This window comes from Pipistrellus kuhlii, unplaced genomic scaffold (assembly GCF_014108245.1).
Source record: "Pipistrellus kuhlii isolate mPipKuh1 unplaced genomic scaffold, mPipKuh1.p scaffold_m20_p_1, whole genome shotgun sequence".
In the NCBI taxonomy this organism is placed as follows: Eukaryota; Metazoa; Chordata; class Mammalia; order Chiroptera; family Vespertilionidae; genus Pipistrellus; species Pipistrellus kuhlii.
In genome coordinates, this window is record NW_023425404.1 from 177,523,732 (window position 1) to 177,545,052 (window position 21,321).

Below are 21,321 nucleotides of genomic sequence, written 5' to 3' on the forward strand. Positions count from 1 at the left end.
TATCCTGAACCTTCCAGGCTGAGCGCGTTGTTCCTCTGGGCCCCATAGTACCCCAGGCACCCTGTGTTGTAGCAGGTACCTGACTGGCTAACTTATCTATGTCCCTGACTAGCTGAGAGGTCTATGGCACCAGGCACTCATGAACATTTGATGAATGAATGAATGAATGAATGAACACTCCTCACCTATGAAGTCTTGGGAACTAACTCTTACAGTATGGCCATTCCTCTCACCCCTCCCCCCCCCAAAGCATTAGAAAAAGGACCTTTCTTCTAATTTATAGCATTATACTCCCTGTTTTGTGAAATTTTAGAAGATCCTTAGTTTAGGAATCCATAAAGTTACAAGGCTAGGAATGAATACGAAGTACCTGTATTTATTTCCATGTATTAAAAAAAAAAAATCTTCCAGTATCTCAACATACTTGTTTTGGTTTTTGAAGACAAAAATTGTGAGACTATTTATTGATGCTGATTTCTTACGAGTTAAAAAAAAATGTTCCAGGGTTTATCTTCATATTTGACATATTACTTCCTGACTAAAGGACACGAACCACTCAATCCGGCTTTCATTTTAATGTTCTCAGAGAATGTTTATCACCGTTCTACAAGGTTAAGCATTCAGGTTTGCCACTGTGCTGATGGATTGCTTATAGAATATTCATTCAGCAACATTGACCAAGTATCACGACGAAGCCTGCAGCACAGAAGACACGGTGCTGCTTGTTAAGGGGGAGAGAATGAACAAAGATGAATCAGGCAGCTATGTAAACTGAAAAGCTCTCATTGGTCATTATGCTTCCTCTTCCTCCTCCATTTTGTTCACTTTTTAAAAAGCACACATCCCTCTGTGTTCACACTTGCTTTCTATATTCAGTGACTATACTTAGCACAAAATTGTGGAGGAAAGATTGGGGCTGAGGAGCAAGCAGCTGACCTGGGATAGAAAAGCAGTGGGTGAATTGGAGGTGGCATGCACTAAACACATTTGAAGACAGTCACAGAGGCTTACACTGTAAGCTCCATGGCTTACAGTCTAAGCAATACAAAGAGGGGAAAAAAAAAAAACAAAAAACCCCAAGCATTTTATTCTCTTCCTTTCCAACCGCAAAAAAAAAATCAAGAAACACTATTATTTACAGGTTACATGCTAAAGAGACCCCTAAAAAGCCCCACTGAAACATTCGTATGCTGCTAGCATGTAATAACTTTTGACTCTTTAGGAAATTGAGTAAAATCAATGGCTAGAGTCTGAAAGTATTAGGTCTAATAGATCCAGTATCAGATAAAAAGAACAGGTTACAGCAAGAGGGCTCTTCTGCATCTAAGTAACACTAGTTCTTGATTTTTTAAAAAAAATATATATTTTATTGATTTTTTTTATAGAGAGGAAGAGAGAGGGATAGAAAGTCAGAAATATGGATGAGAGAGAATCATCGATCAGCTGCCTCTTGCACACCCCCTACTGGGGATGTACCCGCAACCAAGGTACATGCCCTTGGTTGGCACCTTTCAGTCGCAGACCGACGCTCTATCCACTGAGCCAAACCGGTTTTGGCAAGTTCTTGATTTTCTTGGGGATGGAGGGAAGAGAATGTATTCATAATGTGACACTGAAATGCCCTCTTGTTGCCTCCAGTTCTTTTATCTGGGACTAGACTATTGCACTGAATGCTTTTAGATTTCTAGGAGCTGGGTTTTACTGGATTTCTTAGAGACAGGATGTTATATTTTTAGTATCATAAAAATGTTTTAAAAATATATATATATTCTTATTCATGTCAGAGAAGGGAGAGGGAGAGAGATAGAAATATCAATGATGAGAATCATCGATCAGTTGCCTCCTGCAACCCAGGTATGTGCCCTTGACCGGAACCAAACTTGGGACTCTTCAGTCCACAGGCCAACGCTCTATCCACTGAGCCAAACCAGCTAGGGCAGTAGTCTGCAAACTGCAGCTCAGGAGCCACATGCGGATCTTTGGCTTCTTGAGTGTTCTAACACCACTTCCTTAAAATATACTTGTCTAGGCCGAAAACCAACTTCTGCGCATGGGCATGAAGTTTCAATTGCACTGTATGTGCGTGCCTGCACGTGGTATTTTGTGGAAGAGCCACCCTCAAGGGACCAAAGAGCCGCATGTAGCTTGCAAGCCTCAGTTTGCCTACCACTGAGCTAGGGCATGAAGAATGTTTTGATTGTGCTTTTCTGTGTCTTTATACATGGAAGTAACATGATAACACATTTCTGGGCCAAATTAATTGTTAGGAACTTTGTTCCCAGGGGCTGAAATACTACAGTGGCCCCAGGAATCCATTCCAGGGTGGCTTACCTTCCTGCTCCCCACTTCCATCCCTCCCCCCAGCCTCTGAGTGAACTGGCTGGGCAGATAAGCCTGCCTCATATTCCTTCTAAGGAAAGTGGCCCCCGGGGGCTCTTCCCTGGGTAGGCTGCCATTTCAGTGCCACGGCTTTTGTTAGTGAAAGAGACTCTGCGCTTCTTACCCCAGATGCTTGGGGTGGGGACAGTGTAGGCAGAGCAGCGAGGGATGGCAGTGCGGGAGAGGGCCCCTATGCAAAGGCCTCAGTGGATCACTCTGCCCAGTGAGCATTCTGAACACGGTGGTGGCAGATCAAACCAGACGCTCCCCAGAGGGTCCTGACCCAAGAGGAGGCGGCTCAGTGAACCGCAGCCCGTGGTCTGAGCGACGCTGACCGCCTTTTCTGGGCCGCTGAACTGGCTGCTAAAGACATGGCCTGTGTGTGCCCTCGTGGCCTGGGTTCCTTTGTAACAACCTCACCTCGGCCACTGCAGGGAGCAGGGGCAGCGCTGCAGTCTCTGCTGACCTGGCCTGAGGCTCCCTTTGGAATTCTCTTCCCTGAAGTTCAAGTTCTGGTCCACTCCCAGCCTCAGAAACAGCACCCCAGCCCCTTCCTCAATAATCTCTGTTTCTGTAACAGCAAAATGGCCTGTGTGGAGATGAAAGAGAGAGAGAGAGGGGGGGGGGAGAGAAAGAGAGAGAGAGAGAGAGAGAGAGAGAGAGAGAGAGAGAGAGAGAGAGACAGAGAGACAGAAAGAGAGAATTGTGTATAGAGAATTGTGTATACTGATTCTTATAGTAAAATCCATTTTACTTATAGTAAAATCCATTCTATCTAATGTGCAGTTCTAGAGTTTTGACTAATGCTTACAGTTGCATAAACACTACCATCATCAAAGTATAAATTTTTGTCTCCCTGAAAATTTCCTTGTGTCTCTTGGAGTCAACCCCTCCCTCTGGAAATCACCGCCGTGTTTCTGTCCCTGTAGTTTTTAGTTTTGCCTTTTCTCTCGAGTCTCATACACGGAATCACACAAGGCAAGGCCTTCTTTAACATCCCTGTTTAAACCACAGCCTGACTCTCTGTTAGCACATCCTTCTTTGCCTTATTCCACCCCCCCCCCCCCCCCCCCCCCCGAACATTTAACATTATCTGAACATAAGCCATTGTCAGCTTTTGATGACGAGCTGTCAGTGGAATGCACACTCCCGCTAGAATGTGAGTGCAGGGACTCCGCCTCATTGGCTGCCTCATCTCTGGGGTGCGGTCTGCCATCGCGCAGGTGTTCAGGAGACATTTGCTGAACGAGCGCCAAATGAATGAGGACATTGGAACTTCCCCAAACCCTCCCCTCTACATTCAGACTGACCTCATTAATAAGAGATTATCCTCACCGCCCTGCCCCCCAAAATGTGTCGGTCCAATCTTCGCTGTGCTGCCAAAGTAGATGGTTTAGCTGCAAGTAACGCAATTAGAAGTAATTAGGCTGATTGAGATTAGAAATTGTCTTTAAAAGCCACTCTCCGGGCGATTAGATTACCTAGAACAGGGCGGGTCTGCTGCCAGTAGAATGGAAACAATGATAGAGACTATTTCCTAAGGTTGTTTTGAGGATTAAATGACTTAATGTAGGTGAAGTGTGCAGCACAGTGCTTCTCAATGGGGAGTGTTTTGTCTCCGCAGAGACATCCAGTGGTGTCTGGAGACATTTTGTTGTGGTGGTGGTTGTCAAAACCAGGGCAGGGTTGTTCCTGGCATCTGCTGCTAAACACTCCTCCATGGACAGGACAGTCCCCTACCCACAAATAATTATCTAGCTCCAAATGTCAGTAGTGACACCTGTGCGTTAGAGCAGTGTCTGCACGCAGAAAAACTGTATTTGTGTTTGCTATTATTATTTTTAGGCCCTGGCTGGATGGCTCAGTTGGTTGGAGCATTGTCCTGTACACCAAAAGGTTGAGGGTTCAATTCCTGCTCAGGGTATGTACCTAGGTTTTGGGTTCGATCCCTGGCTGGGGCGTATTCAGGAGGCAACCAATTGATGGGTCTCTCTCACATCAATGTTTCTCTCTCCCTCCCTCCCTCCTCTCTCTCTCTCTCTCTGCCTCTTTCTCTCTTTCCTTTCTTCTCTCTCTAAAAATCAATAAAAACATATCCTTTGGTGGGGATTAAAAACAACAACACAAAAACATGACAACTTAGAGGAAATGTTTGCAACATATATGGTAAATGATACATACTCCCAATAGAGGGAAAGGCCTATTAAAAGCAGCAACAAGGATGTGAGTGCTCTAATAAAAGACATGAGCAGGCAATTCACAAGAGAAGAAATTCAAATTTCCAGCAAATATGAAAAGTGTTCAGACTGTAGGGGTGTCGAACTCAATCAGAGAAGGGGCCAAAATCTAAAATCCAGCCTAAATCGCGGGCCGAATGGTTTACTGAACAGTCATAAACTGTCATTGTGATGGATACGCAGCGGAGTGCAGTGATGACAGCGCGGTGTGGGCCACATTGCAAGGCCTGGAGGTACGGATTTGGCCCGCGGGCCTTGTGTTTGACACATGTGGACTAGTGATAAAAAAAATTCAAATTAAAACACAAATTATTATTTTTTCCTTTCAAATTGGCAAAGGTTAAAAGAACAAAATGGTGAGCATTGAAGTTAGGTGATAAATGGACACTCTCATACACAGTATGCTGACAGAGGTTTTCTGGGAGACAGTTACTTATGTGAATCAACTACTTCAAATATTTTCTTACTGTTTGTCTCAGTATTCTACTCTATAATCCGACTCACACAGAGATGTTAGTATGTGATTTTCACATGTGGTGCTATATAAAAAACTAAAAATGACGGAATTGGAGAATGGTTAAATGAACTATGTTGTATCTATAGACCATTAGAAATCAAATGAAGTATTTAGACATAACTTAATCTGCAGTTGTCATGTTTGATTGATGGAGAGGTGATATGGAAGAAAGGGGAGCACAGATGCAAGGAGGGACATCAAAGGAAGAGTGCGGAGCAGCGCGGAGAACTCCTGCGCACATCTCCAGCTCTGGAAGCTGCCATGGCTTCCCACCATTCCTCAAATATGCATATTAAGTTCCAACAGAGACACACACTTAAAGATGTAGACCTTGCTGCATCTCTGTCCTTCTTAACATATACAATAAATCAAGAAATTGGCTGTTAAAGAAAATTTCTTATACACCACTAGAAGCATGTCTGCTCCAGGTTTGTTTCAAACCCTTTGTTGCTTCAGTCCTATCTTCAAAATAAAATGAAAAGGTAAATAAAATCGAGAGTTAGCACAACCTTTCCAGAGACAGAACCATGAACAGACTGATGAATTTCAGAAGGAAGATGGGGATGAAGGTAGAGGAGGAGAGATTAACTGAGGAATTTATATGCATATATGCATAGCCCAAGGACACAGACAACAGTGTGGCTAAGGCTCGGGAGGGGCAGGTGCAGGGAGGAGGGGTCAATGAGGAAACACACACACACACACACACACACACACACACACACACAGTAGACATCTGTAATACTTCCAACAATAAAGATAAATAAAAAAAGAGAAAGAAAAATATTCTTCGTCAGCAGACTGTGTATGAGAGTGTTCATTTATCACTGAGAGGTCGTGGGTTTGATTCCCGGTCAGGGCAATTGCCTGGGTTTCAGGCACAATCCCCATTCAGAAGACAGCTGACTGATGCTTTTTTCACCTAGATCTTTCTCTCTCTACCTTGATTTCTCTCAAATCAATAAAAAACATTTTTATTTAAAAGAGAAAAGAAAATACAGGATGGGCAAAAGTAGGTTTATAGTGGTGAGTACAAGAAGCACAGAGCTCATTCTTGTATTATTTATTGATTGTTGTATTATTTTTCATACAAACAACTGTAAACCTATTTTTCTCCACCCTCTATTGAAGTGGCTTAATGGCCTTTTGAAGAAAATTGATCAAGAAATTAAATAGACTTAATGGTGTTGTATAAATAAATACTTTGTGATCCATTTTATCTCCATTGGTAAAATTATGATTGGAATGTTTGTATTCATACATGAGAAAATGTCTGAGTGAAACTAAGCAGGGTCCAAGTGGAGAGTAGAAGGTCCACTGATCACTCAGTGACACCTGTAAGATGGGGAAGGATTAAGGTTCAGGGTCTCTCACCCCTCCCCACCAGCATCTCCACTGGACCTTTTGCTGGACCTGTATTTCAATACGGCTCCGTTCAGTAGGCTGTGTGGGCAATGACTCTCATCGATTCTTCTCTTCCTTTAAATGATTCTTGATGTTGTTCATAAAACAAGTCTAATGTTGCCCAGCTGATGTGGCTCAGTGGTTGAGCATCACCCTATGAGACAGGAAATCATGGTTTGATTCCCAGTCAGGACATATGCCTGGGTTGTGGGCTCGATCCCCAGTGTGGGGCATGCAGTAGGCAGCCGATCAATTATTCTCTTTCATCTATCTCTCTCTCCCTTTCCCTTCCTCTCTGAAATAAAGAATAATAATTTTAAAAAGTCTAATGTATGAAGCCCTTACTCCTATTCTTAGACTCAGGTCTTAAGGTCCCTTAACCTTTGATTTCCACCTGTCTATCAAATCCCCAACCCTAATCAGAAGACTTCATTCACTCATGCTCATAATATATTCACAGCATGACCTTTGTTCCTGGCCTTCTATTCCCCACTCACCCATCTATACTAATAAAAGCCTAGGTGGCCCTTGTGTGAGATGTTGTTATAAGATGGCCACCACAGTATGGCTGTCACAAGATGGCCACTATAAGATGGCCATGAGCACAGCAGAGGCAGGACCAGCAACTGCACCACACAGTGAGGCCTCGGGGTCCCATGGTACTGTGCGGGGTGGAGGAGGCAGGTTGCTACTGGGAAGGATAATTGGGGGCCATTGGGCTGGCAGGGGAGGGCAGTTGGGGGCAATCAGGCCCACAGGGGAGTGGTTAGGCATAAGTCAGGCTGACAGGGGAGCAGTTAGGGGGCCATCAGGCTGGCAGGTAGAAGCAGTTAGGGGCAATCAGGCAGGCAGGCCAGCAGTTAGGATCCAGTGGTCCTGGATTGTGAGAGGGATGTCCAACTGTCCCACAGGGATTGGGCTTAAATTGGCAGTTGGACATCCCCTGAAGGGTCCCAGATTGGAGAGGGTGCAGACCGGACTGAGGGACCACCCCCTCCCATGCACAAATTTCGTGCACTGGGCCTCTAGTTGTTTGATAAAGATCAGGGCTTGGTGGATAAGAACAAGAAATAGGATAAATAGAAATAGATGGGTGGTGAGAGTGAGCAGGGAGAAAACGAATAAACATTTCAAAAAACCCAACATTAGAAAACAAGAAAAATGAGAAAAAAAATATTTGTTTGCACATATTCTTTATTTGCCATGAATTTTTCCAACCCTTCGTATATTCTAAACAAAGTACTTTGTTTTACTAAGCTTACCATAATGAAAAATCTTTTTTAAAAAAATGGTAACTGAAAATGTGGATTCTGCAACAATAAACAGTGTTTACAGGCATAATGCTAATGAGTCCCATCCTACTGCTTTTATACTTTGTAGGTAAAGTAGAACTGAAGTTGTGCAGGTGTCATTAGTTTATCCTTACCTTTTGTACAGTTTATTGTCTTCAAGAAATACTATTTTCTGCCAAAACCGGTTTGGCTCAATGGATAGAGCATCGGCTTGGGGACTGAGAGGTTCAATTCCGGTCAAGGGCATGTACCTTGGTTGCGGGCATATCCCCGGTAGGGGGTGTGCAAGAGGCAGCTGATCAATGACTCTCTCTCATCGATGTTTCTGACTCTCTATCTCTCTCCCTTCCTCTCTGTACAAAATCAATAAAAATATATTAAAAAAAAAAGAAAAAGAAAAAAAAAAGAAATACTATTTTCTGAACACCATAATCTAGCACAGTGCCTGCCTCACACATAAAATAAGTAAACAATCATTTAATAAGTAAGTGAATGAATGCTGTCCACATAGCCTGGGCATGACTGACAGTCATCATTTTATTTTTGTTGAGGATATTGTGGGTTTATATTTATTATACAGATTGGTAAACAAGAGAAAATAGCTTCAAATATAGATGAGGATAAGACCCCTTTGCTTCTCAAGATCATTTCTTTATCTTATTTATTTTGTTTTTTCATTTTATGTGCCTCAGGCATGAAACAGCTCTGGCCACCCACACAGGCATCAAGCTAGGATGAACTGACTGTACATCAGCTTCGCCCCTGACTGATATAAGAGCACCACCACCAACCAGATGTCTCCTTGCCCATTGCCAGGGGTTCATTTCTTTATTTTTATCTTGTTGAGAAGATAGTTTGAAAGTGCTTATTTCTTCTTCTTCTTCTTCTTCTTCTTCTTCTTCTTCTTCTTCTTCTTCTTCTTCTTCTTAATTCTTACTCAAAAGGAAGTATGAGGTCAATTGCATAAACTTAAAGTACCACAGAGATGAAACTTAAAGCAGGAAGAAACTTGCCATCAATGCGCTGGATGGGAACATGTGTGCCATGTGAACAGACATGACAAAAACAGCCCTCCTTAAATTACTTTTAGCAATAGTGATGACATTCATTTTAACTTTGCCGGACTATTTCAAGACACCAAAAGGTGAGTATATAATTATAATTTATATTTTCTTTTTCTTAATTTTAAAAGTGAGGACAGCCAATGGTTATAGGAAATGTCTTCATTTCAGATACATGCTGCATGGGAGGAAGCTCCCTGTCTGAAAAGCTAATACAGGGAGACTGCAACTTCAATTGACTGTTACACAGCTCAGTAATCTTAGTCATAGCACTTAGTTATTGTAGAATACAATCATGAAATAAAAAAATGCAAAGGTAATTTAAAATTTGTGGCCAAGATTTCAAACATACAGCGTATAGTAATCTCATCACATGAATTTGCTTTTTATTTATTTATTTATTTATTTATTTATTTATTTTTATTGTTCAAAGTATTACACATAGTAGTAGTACATATATCTCCCTTTTTCATGATTTTGTTTTTTAAAACATTTTCCTTCAAAACCAGTTTTAAGTATGCGTTTACATTCTGAAATTATTATCGACAGAAAAGGACATTTATTATGTTAAAATGACTTGTCTTCCTTCCAACACAGCTATTTCACACAATAACTTACTATTGCTTTTTGAAAATCAAGAGTATTAGCTATTTCAAAATATAATTAGAGTAAGATGGGTGTAAATTTAAGCAGGTATATGGGTGTGAATATAATGAGAGAAAAATGGGACAACATGAACTCTGTGTATATTTCAGAAAATTGTGATGATTGCTGAAACCAAGAGTAGGAAAATAATTAGGTGTAAATTTAAACTATTTTTATATGTCAGTAAAATATTTGAAAACATGTTAATGTGGCTATTTGGATGATAACTGTGTTCCCTAGCAAAAGAAAAAGATGTATAATATCATTAAAAGTTATATAAATTTGATTAAAATTAGAAAAAATCTTATAATAATTTGATTTGCTGTAGTAATTATTGTTGCATATAGGTAATGCTAAATAGACAGATAAAAATTTTTTTTTCGTAAATAAATACCATGATCATGCAATTTTGTGAATGATTGAATTGTTCAAATTTATCTTGTTTTTCTGGCATTATGTTGCTTAGATTAAGCGTATATGTATATTTATTTTCCATTCTTTTACATTAGTTTCAGGTGGACAGCATAGTGGTTAGACAATCATATACTTTACAAAGTGTTTCCTCTGATATTTCCAGTACCCACCTGGCACCATACATAGTTATTAAATAGTACATATTTTTAGTTCTTGATTTCACTTAATTCAAATATAAAAATAATAGTTAGAATTGGACTAGAGAAAACTATTTAAAATTTTAAGCTGTTGTGGGTTGAGAGTAAGCTCATTTAATAATTATCTAAGGTAGGTCATATAGGTATATCTAGCGTCTCCAAATAATCAGGTTGGATCTAATGAAAACTAGGTAATCAGCCTCAAAATGATTTAATGAACTACTTGCTAATTATTGCTTTTTTTAAAAATCAATCTTTATTGTTCATATTATTACAAAGGTTCCTCATTTCTTCCCCCCTCCACCAGGTTCCCACCCCACCCTCTGCCCCCTCCCCATCCCCCATTGTCCTCATCCATAGGTGCACAGTTTATGTTCAGTCTCTTCCTCCCTCCCTTTCCCTGATAGTAAATCCCTTTTCAGATAGTAAATCAGTTACTTAGCATTTTCTCATATCAATAATACCTCCACATGCCCAAAGATACACTTCACACAAAAGACATTTCCAAATAAGTCAACCAACTTCATCCGGGCCCCACCCAAGGCACTCACAGATCAATACCCCAGCGCTATACTAACTCAACACATCCAGATCTAAGCCTTCATCACTTGATTCAGCAGACTCTCAAGTTCCCGCAAAAGTTTCCAGCCATTTTTGAGAGGCAGCCTTGGGGCAGGGGCAGGCGAGGAGCAAGCTGTTCCGGGCCTGGCTGCTCCGGGCCTGGCCTCTGTTGCTCTAGTTCGTTCCACAACCAGCTGCTCCGGGTTTGGTCACTGCCGCTCCCGACCTAGTTGCTCTGGACTTGGCTGCTGCTGCTCCGGGCCTGGCCACACCAGACCCGGCTGCCCCGGACCCGGCCGCTCTGAGCCTGGCCGCTCTCGGCCTGGATGCTCCAGGCTTGGCTACTGCTGTTCTGGGCCTGGCTGCTCCCAACCCGGCTGCTCTAGGCCCAGCTTCTCCGGGCCTGGCCACTTCGGGTTTGGGTGTTCCTGGACTGGCCACCCTGGGCTTGGCCACCTCCGCCTCAGGCCTGGCTGCCACTGCCCCAGGTCTGGCTGCTTCAGTGCTGGCTGTTGATGCTCTGGTTCTGGCTGCTGCTGCTCTGGGACCTGGCCGTTGCTGCTCCGGGCCCGGCTGCCACTGCCTTGTGCCTGGCCACTCTAGGCCTGGCAGCTGCTGTTCCAACATTCTGTCCTTTTTTTTTTTTTTAAACGCATTTATGTTGTAATGTTGGCTGGTGAGTTGAGTTCTGACTTAGTCTTTGATTTTTCAAGATCTTCTTTGTATTCTTTCTTAAGTAATTTTACTATCTTTTGCTCTCACTTGATTTCTTCACATTGAGAACTTCTTTGGTTTCTTCCTCCTTGTCCTGGAAGCTCAGCAGGTTGGCCTGCGGCGCCCCTTTGTTCTCCACGGGCTCCTGCGCTGCTTCAGCCTGTTGCCGGGGTCGGCGCCGCCCAGGAAGCAGCCCCCGGCCTTGGCTCCATTGCCTGCGCTCAGTGGCCTTGGCTCCATTGCCTGCGCTCAGCACCCCCCCCCCCCCCCCCCACCGGGGGCCCCGTCGCCTGGCTCCTTGCTGGTGCCCGGCTGGCCGGTGTCAGGCAGGGGCTCCTGCTCCTCGTCGCGTTCCTCCGGTCTGGAGCTTTTTTTTCTCCCTCCCGCTAGGGGAGTCTAGCATCAGAGTCAACAGACTGTCCTCTGCACGCAGTGTGTGCAACTCTGGGGGCTCCGCTTTTTGCTGCTCCCCTGGGATTCCGCCTCACAGCCCCGTCTCCCCCTGCCTGAGCCTGGGTCCCCAGGGTCTGGCCTAGGACTGGGGTTCAGAGCAGTCGAAACTGTGGCCCAACACGGCCAGGGCTCCTGTTTCCTCCAGGGCAATCCCGCATCAGAGTCAACATTCCTTCCCTTGCAAGCAATGTGCGGGACTCCAGGGGCTCGGCCTTTCGCTGCTCTCCCAGGACTCCACCTCACAGCCCCATCTCCTTCTGCTTAAGCCTGGGTCCCCAGGGATTGACCTAGAACTGGGGTTCAGAGCAGTCCGGACTGGGGTTCAGTGCCGCTGGAGGCTTTGTTTCTTCCGGCCAGGGCAATGCCGCATCAGAGTCAACATTCAGTCCTCTGCGCGCAATGTGCGCGCGACTCTGGGGGGCCCTGCTTTTTGCCTCTCCCCTGGGATTCCGCCTCACAGCCCTGTCTCCCCTAGGGTCTGGCTCATAACTGGGATTCAGCGCTGCCGGTTCGGGGTTTAGCCCAGGCTGGGGGTTTATTTCCTTCCTGCCAGGGAATGCCAGGCAGCACCCAGCCCTCTCCTCCTCTCCGGCTGCGACCTCTCTGCACTCGTGCATGCGGGCGTGCAGCATGTCTCCGTACCTTAGGCTTTTTTCAGCTCCTCTGATTTTCCTTCTGGTTTTCTCTTTCCTTCTTGTTGTAGAATTTTCAGTCAGTCGACTACCTGTAGCTCTGGGCGATGTCCACTCTACATTTTAGTTGTATTCCATTGAAATTGTTGTGTGCTGCTGCGGTTAGGTGTTTACCCGAGCAGCCATCTTGGATCCTCTAATTTCCGTATTTTTCGGACCATAAGACGCTCCGGACCATAAGACGCACAAGTTTTTAGAGAAGGGAAATGAAGAAAAAAAGATTCTGAAACAAATAGTGTCCTAAAATATTTTATGTGCATTAAAACCCAACATCACAGTCATAAACACATGTAATCAACCCTGTAAAGTAAACAGCAGCATTTAGAACCATTTTAGAGCCGGGCAAGCACACGGAGACCACACAGAGCCGGGCAAGTAAAAAAACTTTTTTTTTTAAGTATATGTGTAGGCTATATTTGGACCATAAGACGCAGGGACTTTCCCCCCAACTTCTGGGGGAAAAAAAGTGCGTCTTATGGTCCGAAAAATACGGTATTGCTTAATGTTTGTGAACTGATGGCAACCAACATTGATATAATTTTTGTTCTCCTGGTTTCCTAACCAAATATGTCAGCTCCCAAATACTACCTTTACTGCCTCCATCAACTCTAAAGAGCCACTTCTCTTTTCCTGCTTCAAGAACAGCTCACATATTTCCTTGTACTCTTTGGGGTGATGAACTTATTTGGGAATTTTGTTTCAAAGGGACCCTCCTTAGGGCCAATAAACAAAATGTTTGGAAAGCACCATCTTATCCTGATGTCATTTTCTGGTGGAAGGAATTTTGCACAGAGCCGCCATAAACAAACATTTCATCACTAGGCAAAATGTTTTACATGTACAGTAGTATGTATTAAAAATATGTATTAAAAATAGTGTAATAATAATGTTTTATATCTTATACTGGTTTATGGATCCCCAGGAATAGTTCCTATCACCTCATTTATCCACAAGGGCACATAATTGTTTTGCTTTTAAAAAACTTTACTTTTAGTAATTTTTAAATCACAACAATTCTCAATGTCTTATGAAATGAGTTGACTTGCTAGCCAATATAGTTCATACGACAAACTCTGGTAAAATTGCCTGCACAATAAGCTCGGAGTGTGCCATTAGTGTTAAAATTAACCTTCAGCTTTTCCTATATTGTCTCACCCTCTTTCTCAGTTACTTGTGTTTCCGCCCCCCCCCCACTTTTTTCTTATGTCCTATTCACTTTAATTTCTAAGATAAATATTATAAATGACTTTCACTTATAAATTATTCACCGATACCCTGTCTTCGACACGTCAAGAGAATTAAGAAAGAATCTTAATGAGGAATAATGTATTCATGAGGCTTAATAGATTTGATTTGAAAATAACAAACCCTCCAAAGGTCTATGTTAAAAATAGAGAACTGTATTTGATCACTTTTCATCAGGAATGTATCCGAGTCTCTGAATTATCATTATTCAGAATATTCAATTATCATCGTCACACAGTAGAAGCTACTTATTCTAATTTCACCAAAGGAGAGGAACTTGAACGGTGTCGGGGAGTTTTAATGAGTTTGCATTGGCAGGAGAGCTTATTCTAATACTTGAAAAGCAGCTTATGCTAAGATTCGGTAGATAACATAATGACTCGATAGTCTTATATTGCATAAAGATAATAGAGATATAAAAAGGAATGGATATATTTTGACTCAGAGCTTCTTGCAGTTAAGGGAGCTAGGTTTCCCTAAACAACGGACTTAATCAACCTACTTTTGTTGGAACAGTGTTTTCAAGAGAGTGAGACCTGGTTAACTCATATCAATCTCAGCGATCTTTTATTTATTTTTTATTCAATCCCTTATGAATACTGTTTGCCTGTACTAGGAACCCGGGGCTGTGAAAATGAAAGGCAGGTCTTCCTCCCAGGAGGTTTCAGTGGGGAGGACTGACTGGTAAATAATGAAATGGGGTCCTGCCATTACTAGATGGCAACGTAAAAAGGTTCAGTGTGAACACAGAAAAAGTTGCCTCTGGGCCTGTCTTGGGGGAAGATGTTTCTTGCATTTTTGTTGCCATGGGAAATAACTCCCAGATTTCAAACGATCACCCAATATTTCTCCTTACCTGCTTGCAGAAGCACTTTCTAAGAGAAGCAGTTACTATTGATTTTCCAAATAAAACGCACTCGTATAAATATCTCAGAAATTCTTGAAACCAGAGGTAGTAACGAGTAACTCAAGTGCATTCCTGATGGTTTGCCACAGGTGGGACAGGAATAGGGCAGATGAAAACGCCTCAAACCTAATTGTATCTAGCTGTTTTGACGTCCTCACTAACTTTTAAGAGCCAAACTGACATAAACAATGTTTGCTGGCTTTAATTTCCTCTTCCATTTCACACTTCTGGGTGGAAATGGTGGTATAAGGAGCAGTGGAGTTGAAGAAAACAAAGGATAAAGGAACTTTAGATACTTAGGAACTCAAGGCTAACCCCTGAAGTATCTGAGCATACGTACCCCACATTACTAATGTCTGGGGTATAAAAACGTGTTCATTAAAGCTATCCACAATAAATTTGCCTGAAAGTATTATCCCACTTCTCAAAAATGGGCTCTTTAATTTTTTCTTATGGTCTGGCTTATTAAAAATTGAATCGTAACCCAATTTAATCTATGCCAGTTGTTACAGAGGCAGACCTGTGATCTAAGGAAATGACATGTTAACCAATATCTGTAAAAAATACACTCTCTCCTCTCCTGGTAGCTAATATTTTTAAATTGCTGAATACCAATAATGATGCAAGATCTTCAGAAGCGATTGGTTATGCTTTGTTTTGCTCTTCTTTTGAAAGACATAACTTACATGTAATAAAATGGAAAAGATCCTAAATGCTCAGTTTCATGAATTTTGACAATGGTATGCACCTATGTAACTGCCATCCCATGTCAATTATGAATTTTCAACACTCCCGGAGAGATTCCGTCTGCCTTTTCCTGTCAAATCTCTGCCCACCCCCAAGGCAACTTGCTGACCTGTGTCATCATAGTATAGTTTTGTGCTTTCTTGTGCTTCATATACAGTAAATGGAATCATCACACAGTATCTATTTTTGGTCTGGCTTAGCATAATGTTTTGAGATTCATCCATGTTACTGAGTATACCAATAGTTCCTTTGCTAAGTAGCCCATTGTATAAATGCACAAAATTTGTCTATTCATCCATTGGCTTGTTTTCAGTTTGTGGCTATTATAAATATGCTATTATGAACATTCTCATACATGTTTTTGTATGAACATATGTTTTCATTTATATGAGAAAACTAGTAGTAGAATACCTGAGTATATTTAATTTCATAATAAATCACTAAATGCTTCACAAAAATGGTTGCACTTAGGTATGTTCCTAGTGGAAAAAATCCCTTATTTTTCCTAGTGTGCATTCAATATTCTGGAGCAATAACTCAAAAATATGTATTGTCTGAAATAATTCATGCTTCTTCCAAAGTTCCCTGATAACTAGTTAACAGAGCAATAGCTCAGATGTTGGGGAAATATGATTACTTGACACAGAGTATTTTTTGGAGCTCTTATCATCTGTCAAGCAGTGAAGGTTTTATTATAAATTCTCACATATTTTTGAAGGTCAACAGAGAGTTGAGACTTCTCTTTTTATAGCCCTACCTTGAAAAACATTCCTAGCACACAAAAAATAAAGTGTGAGCTAAAACATATTTAAAAATTAAAAAAAAATACGTAGTTGAACTGATAAGAAAACTTCTCAAATGGGAAAAATGACTAAAAATTATAAATTCAGATGGGTAAGCAACAGTGAACAAGTTGGTCACTTCAAGGGCATCTACCAATTCCTGGTGGCCTAGAGTCTCAGTGTCACAGGGCCATACGTGGGGAACAGGGACACTAAAAGGTGACTGAAAGGATTATTTCCAGTTTTGCATTATTATAAATACAAAAGCTGCCATGAAAATTCATTTACACGTATTTGTGTGAACATGAGTTTTTATTTCTCTTGTGTATATTCCTAGGAGTAGAATTGTTGGGTGATACGCTAAGTGTATATTTAATTTAAATAAGATGAAAATCTGTTTTCCAAAGTGGTTGGACTGTTGTACAGTCCCCCCATGTATGAGCATTATAGTTCATAGCAGCATTATTCAGAACAGCAAAAAATAGAAACACCCAAATGTCCTCAGTCAGACACTGAATAAATTGTGATACATTCATTCAAATGAACACCACAAAGAATGAACTATAGCAGCATGACTAAGTTATATTAAGCAGAAAAAGCAAGTCAAAGATAATACATATACCATATTCCATATATATGTAAATATCTCTAAAATATGCTAAAAAGCAATGTTATTTGGAATATATACCTTTTTGAAAAGCGCTAAGATAAAGCAAAGGGGTGGCACACACAAAATTCATGATAGTGGTTAACCTCTGGGAAGGAAGTTGTGTGTAGGGATGAGAATGGTAGGGTGCCTCAAAGGCGTTGGTAATATCCTGTTTCTTAATCTGTGTGATAGATACATGGTGTTTATTTTTATTATGATTTAACTGGCACAATACATTTTATATATGCTTACATATGATTTGTTATAATAAAAGTTAAAAAAGAAAATAACTTTCACAGCTTCACCAGGATGTGCCCAAAAGAAAATAAAGATTGTCCATGTTTCTTTAAAAAGAAAAAAAAAACTGACCTGGGCATTTGTCCTATACAGTAATTTGTTTTCCTGATACTATTTAGCATTCTGTATACTTACTCTGAGAGATGGCAGTCCTAGTAGTGCAGTAATTCTGGTATTCATTTCTAACTCTGAGAGTGAGAATTTAGATGCCTGCTTCCCAGCAGCAGTAATGGCAGTAGTTAAAATAATAAATCCTTGTTTACGGTGATGAAATTATAGCCCATCTGATAATAAAAAGATTGAGTAAAATTTGTTTATTTCTTAAAAAATATACCAGAGAAGGATATGTCCTTTACTTATTTTCCAACTGAATTATTTAAATCCAAGGTTTAAAAAACATCATAAAATGACCTTGTAGCCCAATGTGAATTCTCTGAAGCCTAGTTGGTCTCTTATTGAATAAGACTGCAATATTGACAGTACAATTTCTCTCTCTCCCTTCTAGTTCGTACTATAAAACTATAAATTCAAACCGTTGAAAATTTCATGAGTTGAAAGATTCCAGTGAGGAAAGTAGAAAGATGGCAAGAAATAAGTTTTTTGTGTATTTGGCTAACACAAAAAAAGCTAGAGTGATATCAGATAGTCATTTCTATCTCCCTCCTGGGACACTGTTACTGAAGACAATGTTTCAAAAAAAAAAATTAGTTCCTATTTGATTACATCTTTGTTTATAAATAAGTTATAAAATTGTATAGTTGAGTAAATAATCCTTTCCCCCAAAAATTTTTTATTGCAACTCACGTATGAAATGTGTTTGTAGCTTCCATGTAAATTATCATGGAGGCAATTTCAAATGCATAAGATAATGAGCCTTTTTATTTATTACATAATAAAAATATCATCATCAGTAATGAAACACTTATGAATTAATGTTAAAGTACAAATTCCAGAAGCAAAATAAAATTTTAATATTAATCACTAGCTTCATTTTCTTTTAAGTTAGAACCAAGATGTATGACTAGAAGTAATAATTCCCAAAAAATGGAGTAATTCTTCTATTGTACTCCACATTATTTAGAAAAATTTAAAAAGATAATATTTTGCCCTATATGATTATATGAAATATAGTTAAAGACATATAATGGTGGAATTGAGCATGTTATTATTTTCTTATACTGGCAAATGAGAGTCAGATGGGAATATCTGAAAGAGAGGTTATCTATTTCTTATTTAAGCACTACTGCCAAGCTAAGTGGGGATTTCTGATTTTTATATAGTGAGCTTTAATTACTTGTGCGAATTATATCAAAGACAATTCTACCCTAAATGAAGGATGAATTTTTAATTTTTACTTTGGAACATGGGTCTGACTTTTAAATAATATACATTTGTACAAATTTCATAAGTGTTTTCCTATGTACTATACCACTTGATGCTACCATAACCCCACGAGGCTAGCAGAATCTAGAGTTATTATCTCTATTTTGCTGATGAGAAAATGAGACTCGTGAAGATTAAATTGTTCAGGTATCTTGGCTAATGACTTATAAAGCACTAGAGTCTTTCCCTCTTTTCTTTTGAATTTGACCTCCCCCCCCCCCTATTTATACCACCATTTTCATATCAGATGTTTGTCTTCAAACAAAAATACCAATTATGTCACCCTGTGAAGTTTCATCGTTGGAGGTTCAGGCAGGTTGAATAATGGCCACCCAAACATATTAGGTGTTAAAAACTAGGATCTCTGAATGCTACCTTATAAAGAAAAAGGGTCTTTACCGATGAGATTAAGTTAAGGGTCTTGAGATGGGGAGACGATCCTGCATTATCCAAGTGAACCCTAATCCAACCCTCTGCCCACTATAAGAGAGAGGCACAGGGAGATTTGGCCTGTGCCTCTCTCTTATAGTGGGCAGAGGGTTGGATTAGGGAAGGAATTCTATGAAAGGAAGGCAATGCGACCACATGGGCTGAGTTTGAAGCGGTACAGCTGCAAACCAAGGAATGCCCACAGCCACTAAAAGCTGGAAGAGGGACAAGGAACAGATTCATCCCTAGGACCTTCAGGGGAGTGTGTCCTTGTAGATACCTAGACTTCAGACCAGTATAACTGGTGTTAACCTTCTGGCCTTTAGAACTGTAAGAGAATGGATTTCTTATTTTAAGCCACCCAGGTTTGGTAAAGCATTACACAGCCCTTGGAAACTAATAGAGATTCTAGACTGTTCATGTTTTCCATTCCCTATTCAACTCCATGCCATTGACTTGAACCTTCAGTGTAGAACAGATGAATTCAGAGGAACCTAAGGCTTATCCATTAGAACTTTTCCAGAAGAGAGAATGATTAAAATGCTGGGGTTTGCAAACACTTTGTTACAAGGACTGTTTGCTAAAAATTAATGGGGAATGTTGATAACTTAAAAAAAATATATTTCTTTATTGATTTCATAGAGGAAGAAAGAAGGAGAGAGAGATAGAAACATCAATGATGAGAGAGAATCATTGATCGGCTGCCTCCTGCACACATCCCCTACTGAGGATCGAGCCCACAACCCAGGCATGTGCCCTTTGCCAGAATAGAACCTGGGACCCTTCAGTCTGCAGGGTGATGCTCTATCCACTGAGCCAAGCCAACTAGGGCTGTTGCTAACTTTTAATAAGAAATGTTTAAATGGAGTAGCTATTGTTAATTCATATAAAAGCAAAATCTTGCCACTGGTAAGCTGAAATGTACTGAATCTGCCTAAGAAAATGTGGGAGCTATTATTGTGTATTTATTTGAAAAATTCAAACTTTCACAGTAACAAAAGTCTTTTGTTTTCCTTTATAGGAAACATTTTGGAGCTATCATGTCTGGAAATGTGTTTACCACCTAATCTTACCTATTCATTCTCTTCCTTAAATTTTTCTGTTGTGACTTTTCTGCAACGAGTAAGGGAAACTCAGACTCTGATGGAAATTTTTCTAAATCACTCCAACGTTCAAAACTTCACCAGGATATGCCATAACAGCACAAGTGAATTTAAAATGTGTTTGGTTTGTGAGTCCAAAGGAAACATGGATTTTATTTCTCAGGAACAAACATCAAAAGGTAAATTCAAAGGGAAAGTGAGAATAAAATGTATCAAGGATAGATGACCATATTTTGTTAAAAAAAAAAAAAGTGTTAATAATATATTCTCATTTTAAGTTCCTGGAGTGGCCCTTAATGATTGACTTGGAGGGCTTTGAGATATTAATTGTTCTTGGTTTACTTTGATTTATCAAAAACAAAATATCTCTTCAAAATATCGATGCCACTGTCATTCACAAAGACTGGATGGTTAAATAATTATTTAACATGCTTTTTTCAAAGATACTGAATTTAAATAAATGGATTTTAAAATTTAAGTTAGAAATTCTAAATAAACTTGTAGGTTCTCATAGTAAAAAAAATTACACTTTGATTCTTCAAGGAGTCATTGAATTCTTGATACATTTATAACTCTTCCTGCTTAACGTTTATCAACCACATATGAGCTGTTTTTTTACTTGTCTAACTATCCAATGAGCCTGTTGATGGCAAGGTCTTTGTCTTTGTTCACTAGTGTATTTTTATATCTTAGCCTAATGTCTGACATTTGGCACTCAATAAGTATTTATTTAATGAATGAACAAATAAAAAATAACTACCGGTACATATTACCTGTAGTGTCTAATTGAACCTTACATTTATTATGTAATCAATATATATTTTTAGTTAAATTCTATTAATTTGAATCATTGAGAAATTAAATAATTCACTTATAATCACAAAACATATTGGTTGCCTCAAGCCTAAGCATAAAAATGATTGCTTATGCCAATTTAGCAAGATTGTTTTTTATTTGTTTTATATTGGCATTTCCCCATTCATTAGAAATAGGAACAAGAGGGGAAGAATGAGGGGACATCTGTAATAATGCCAACAACAAACATTGACTTTTGATGAAGTACAATAAACATGTCTTCTTCTGAGTTCTTATTCAAGTAGTGCTATAACTATTGCATAGCTTTGGGTCAAATCACCAGGAAGCAAAATGGGGAAATACCTTTATGATGTCAAAGAACTAGAAAATGTTTCAAGGGTTGGTAGCTCATAGGTGC

General features: G+C 40.1%; 1 protein-coding gene and 1 pseudogene across 1 annotated transcript in view; one reads left to right on the plus strand and one right to left on the minus strand.

Annotated features, from left to right (window-relative positions):
* Positions 1–8,508: 8,508 nt before the first annotated feature.
* LOC118710683 lies at positions 8,509–8,650 on the minus strand (annotated as a pseudogene).
* A 181-nt stretch (positions 8,651–8,831) lies between these two features.
* The window catches only part of TMEM156 (transmembrane protein 156), a 35,917-nt gene continuing 23,427 nt past the window's right edge, over positions 8,832–21,321 (plus strand). Inside the window, 2 exon segments of the mRNA XM_045581879.1 lie at positions 8,832–8,973; positions 20,027–20,287. Of these exon segments, the coding sequence (XP_045437835.1) occupies positions 8,886–8,973; positions 20,027–20,287 (349 nt within the window). The 5' untranslated portion in view covers positions 8,832–8,885.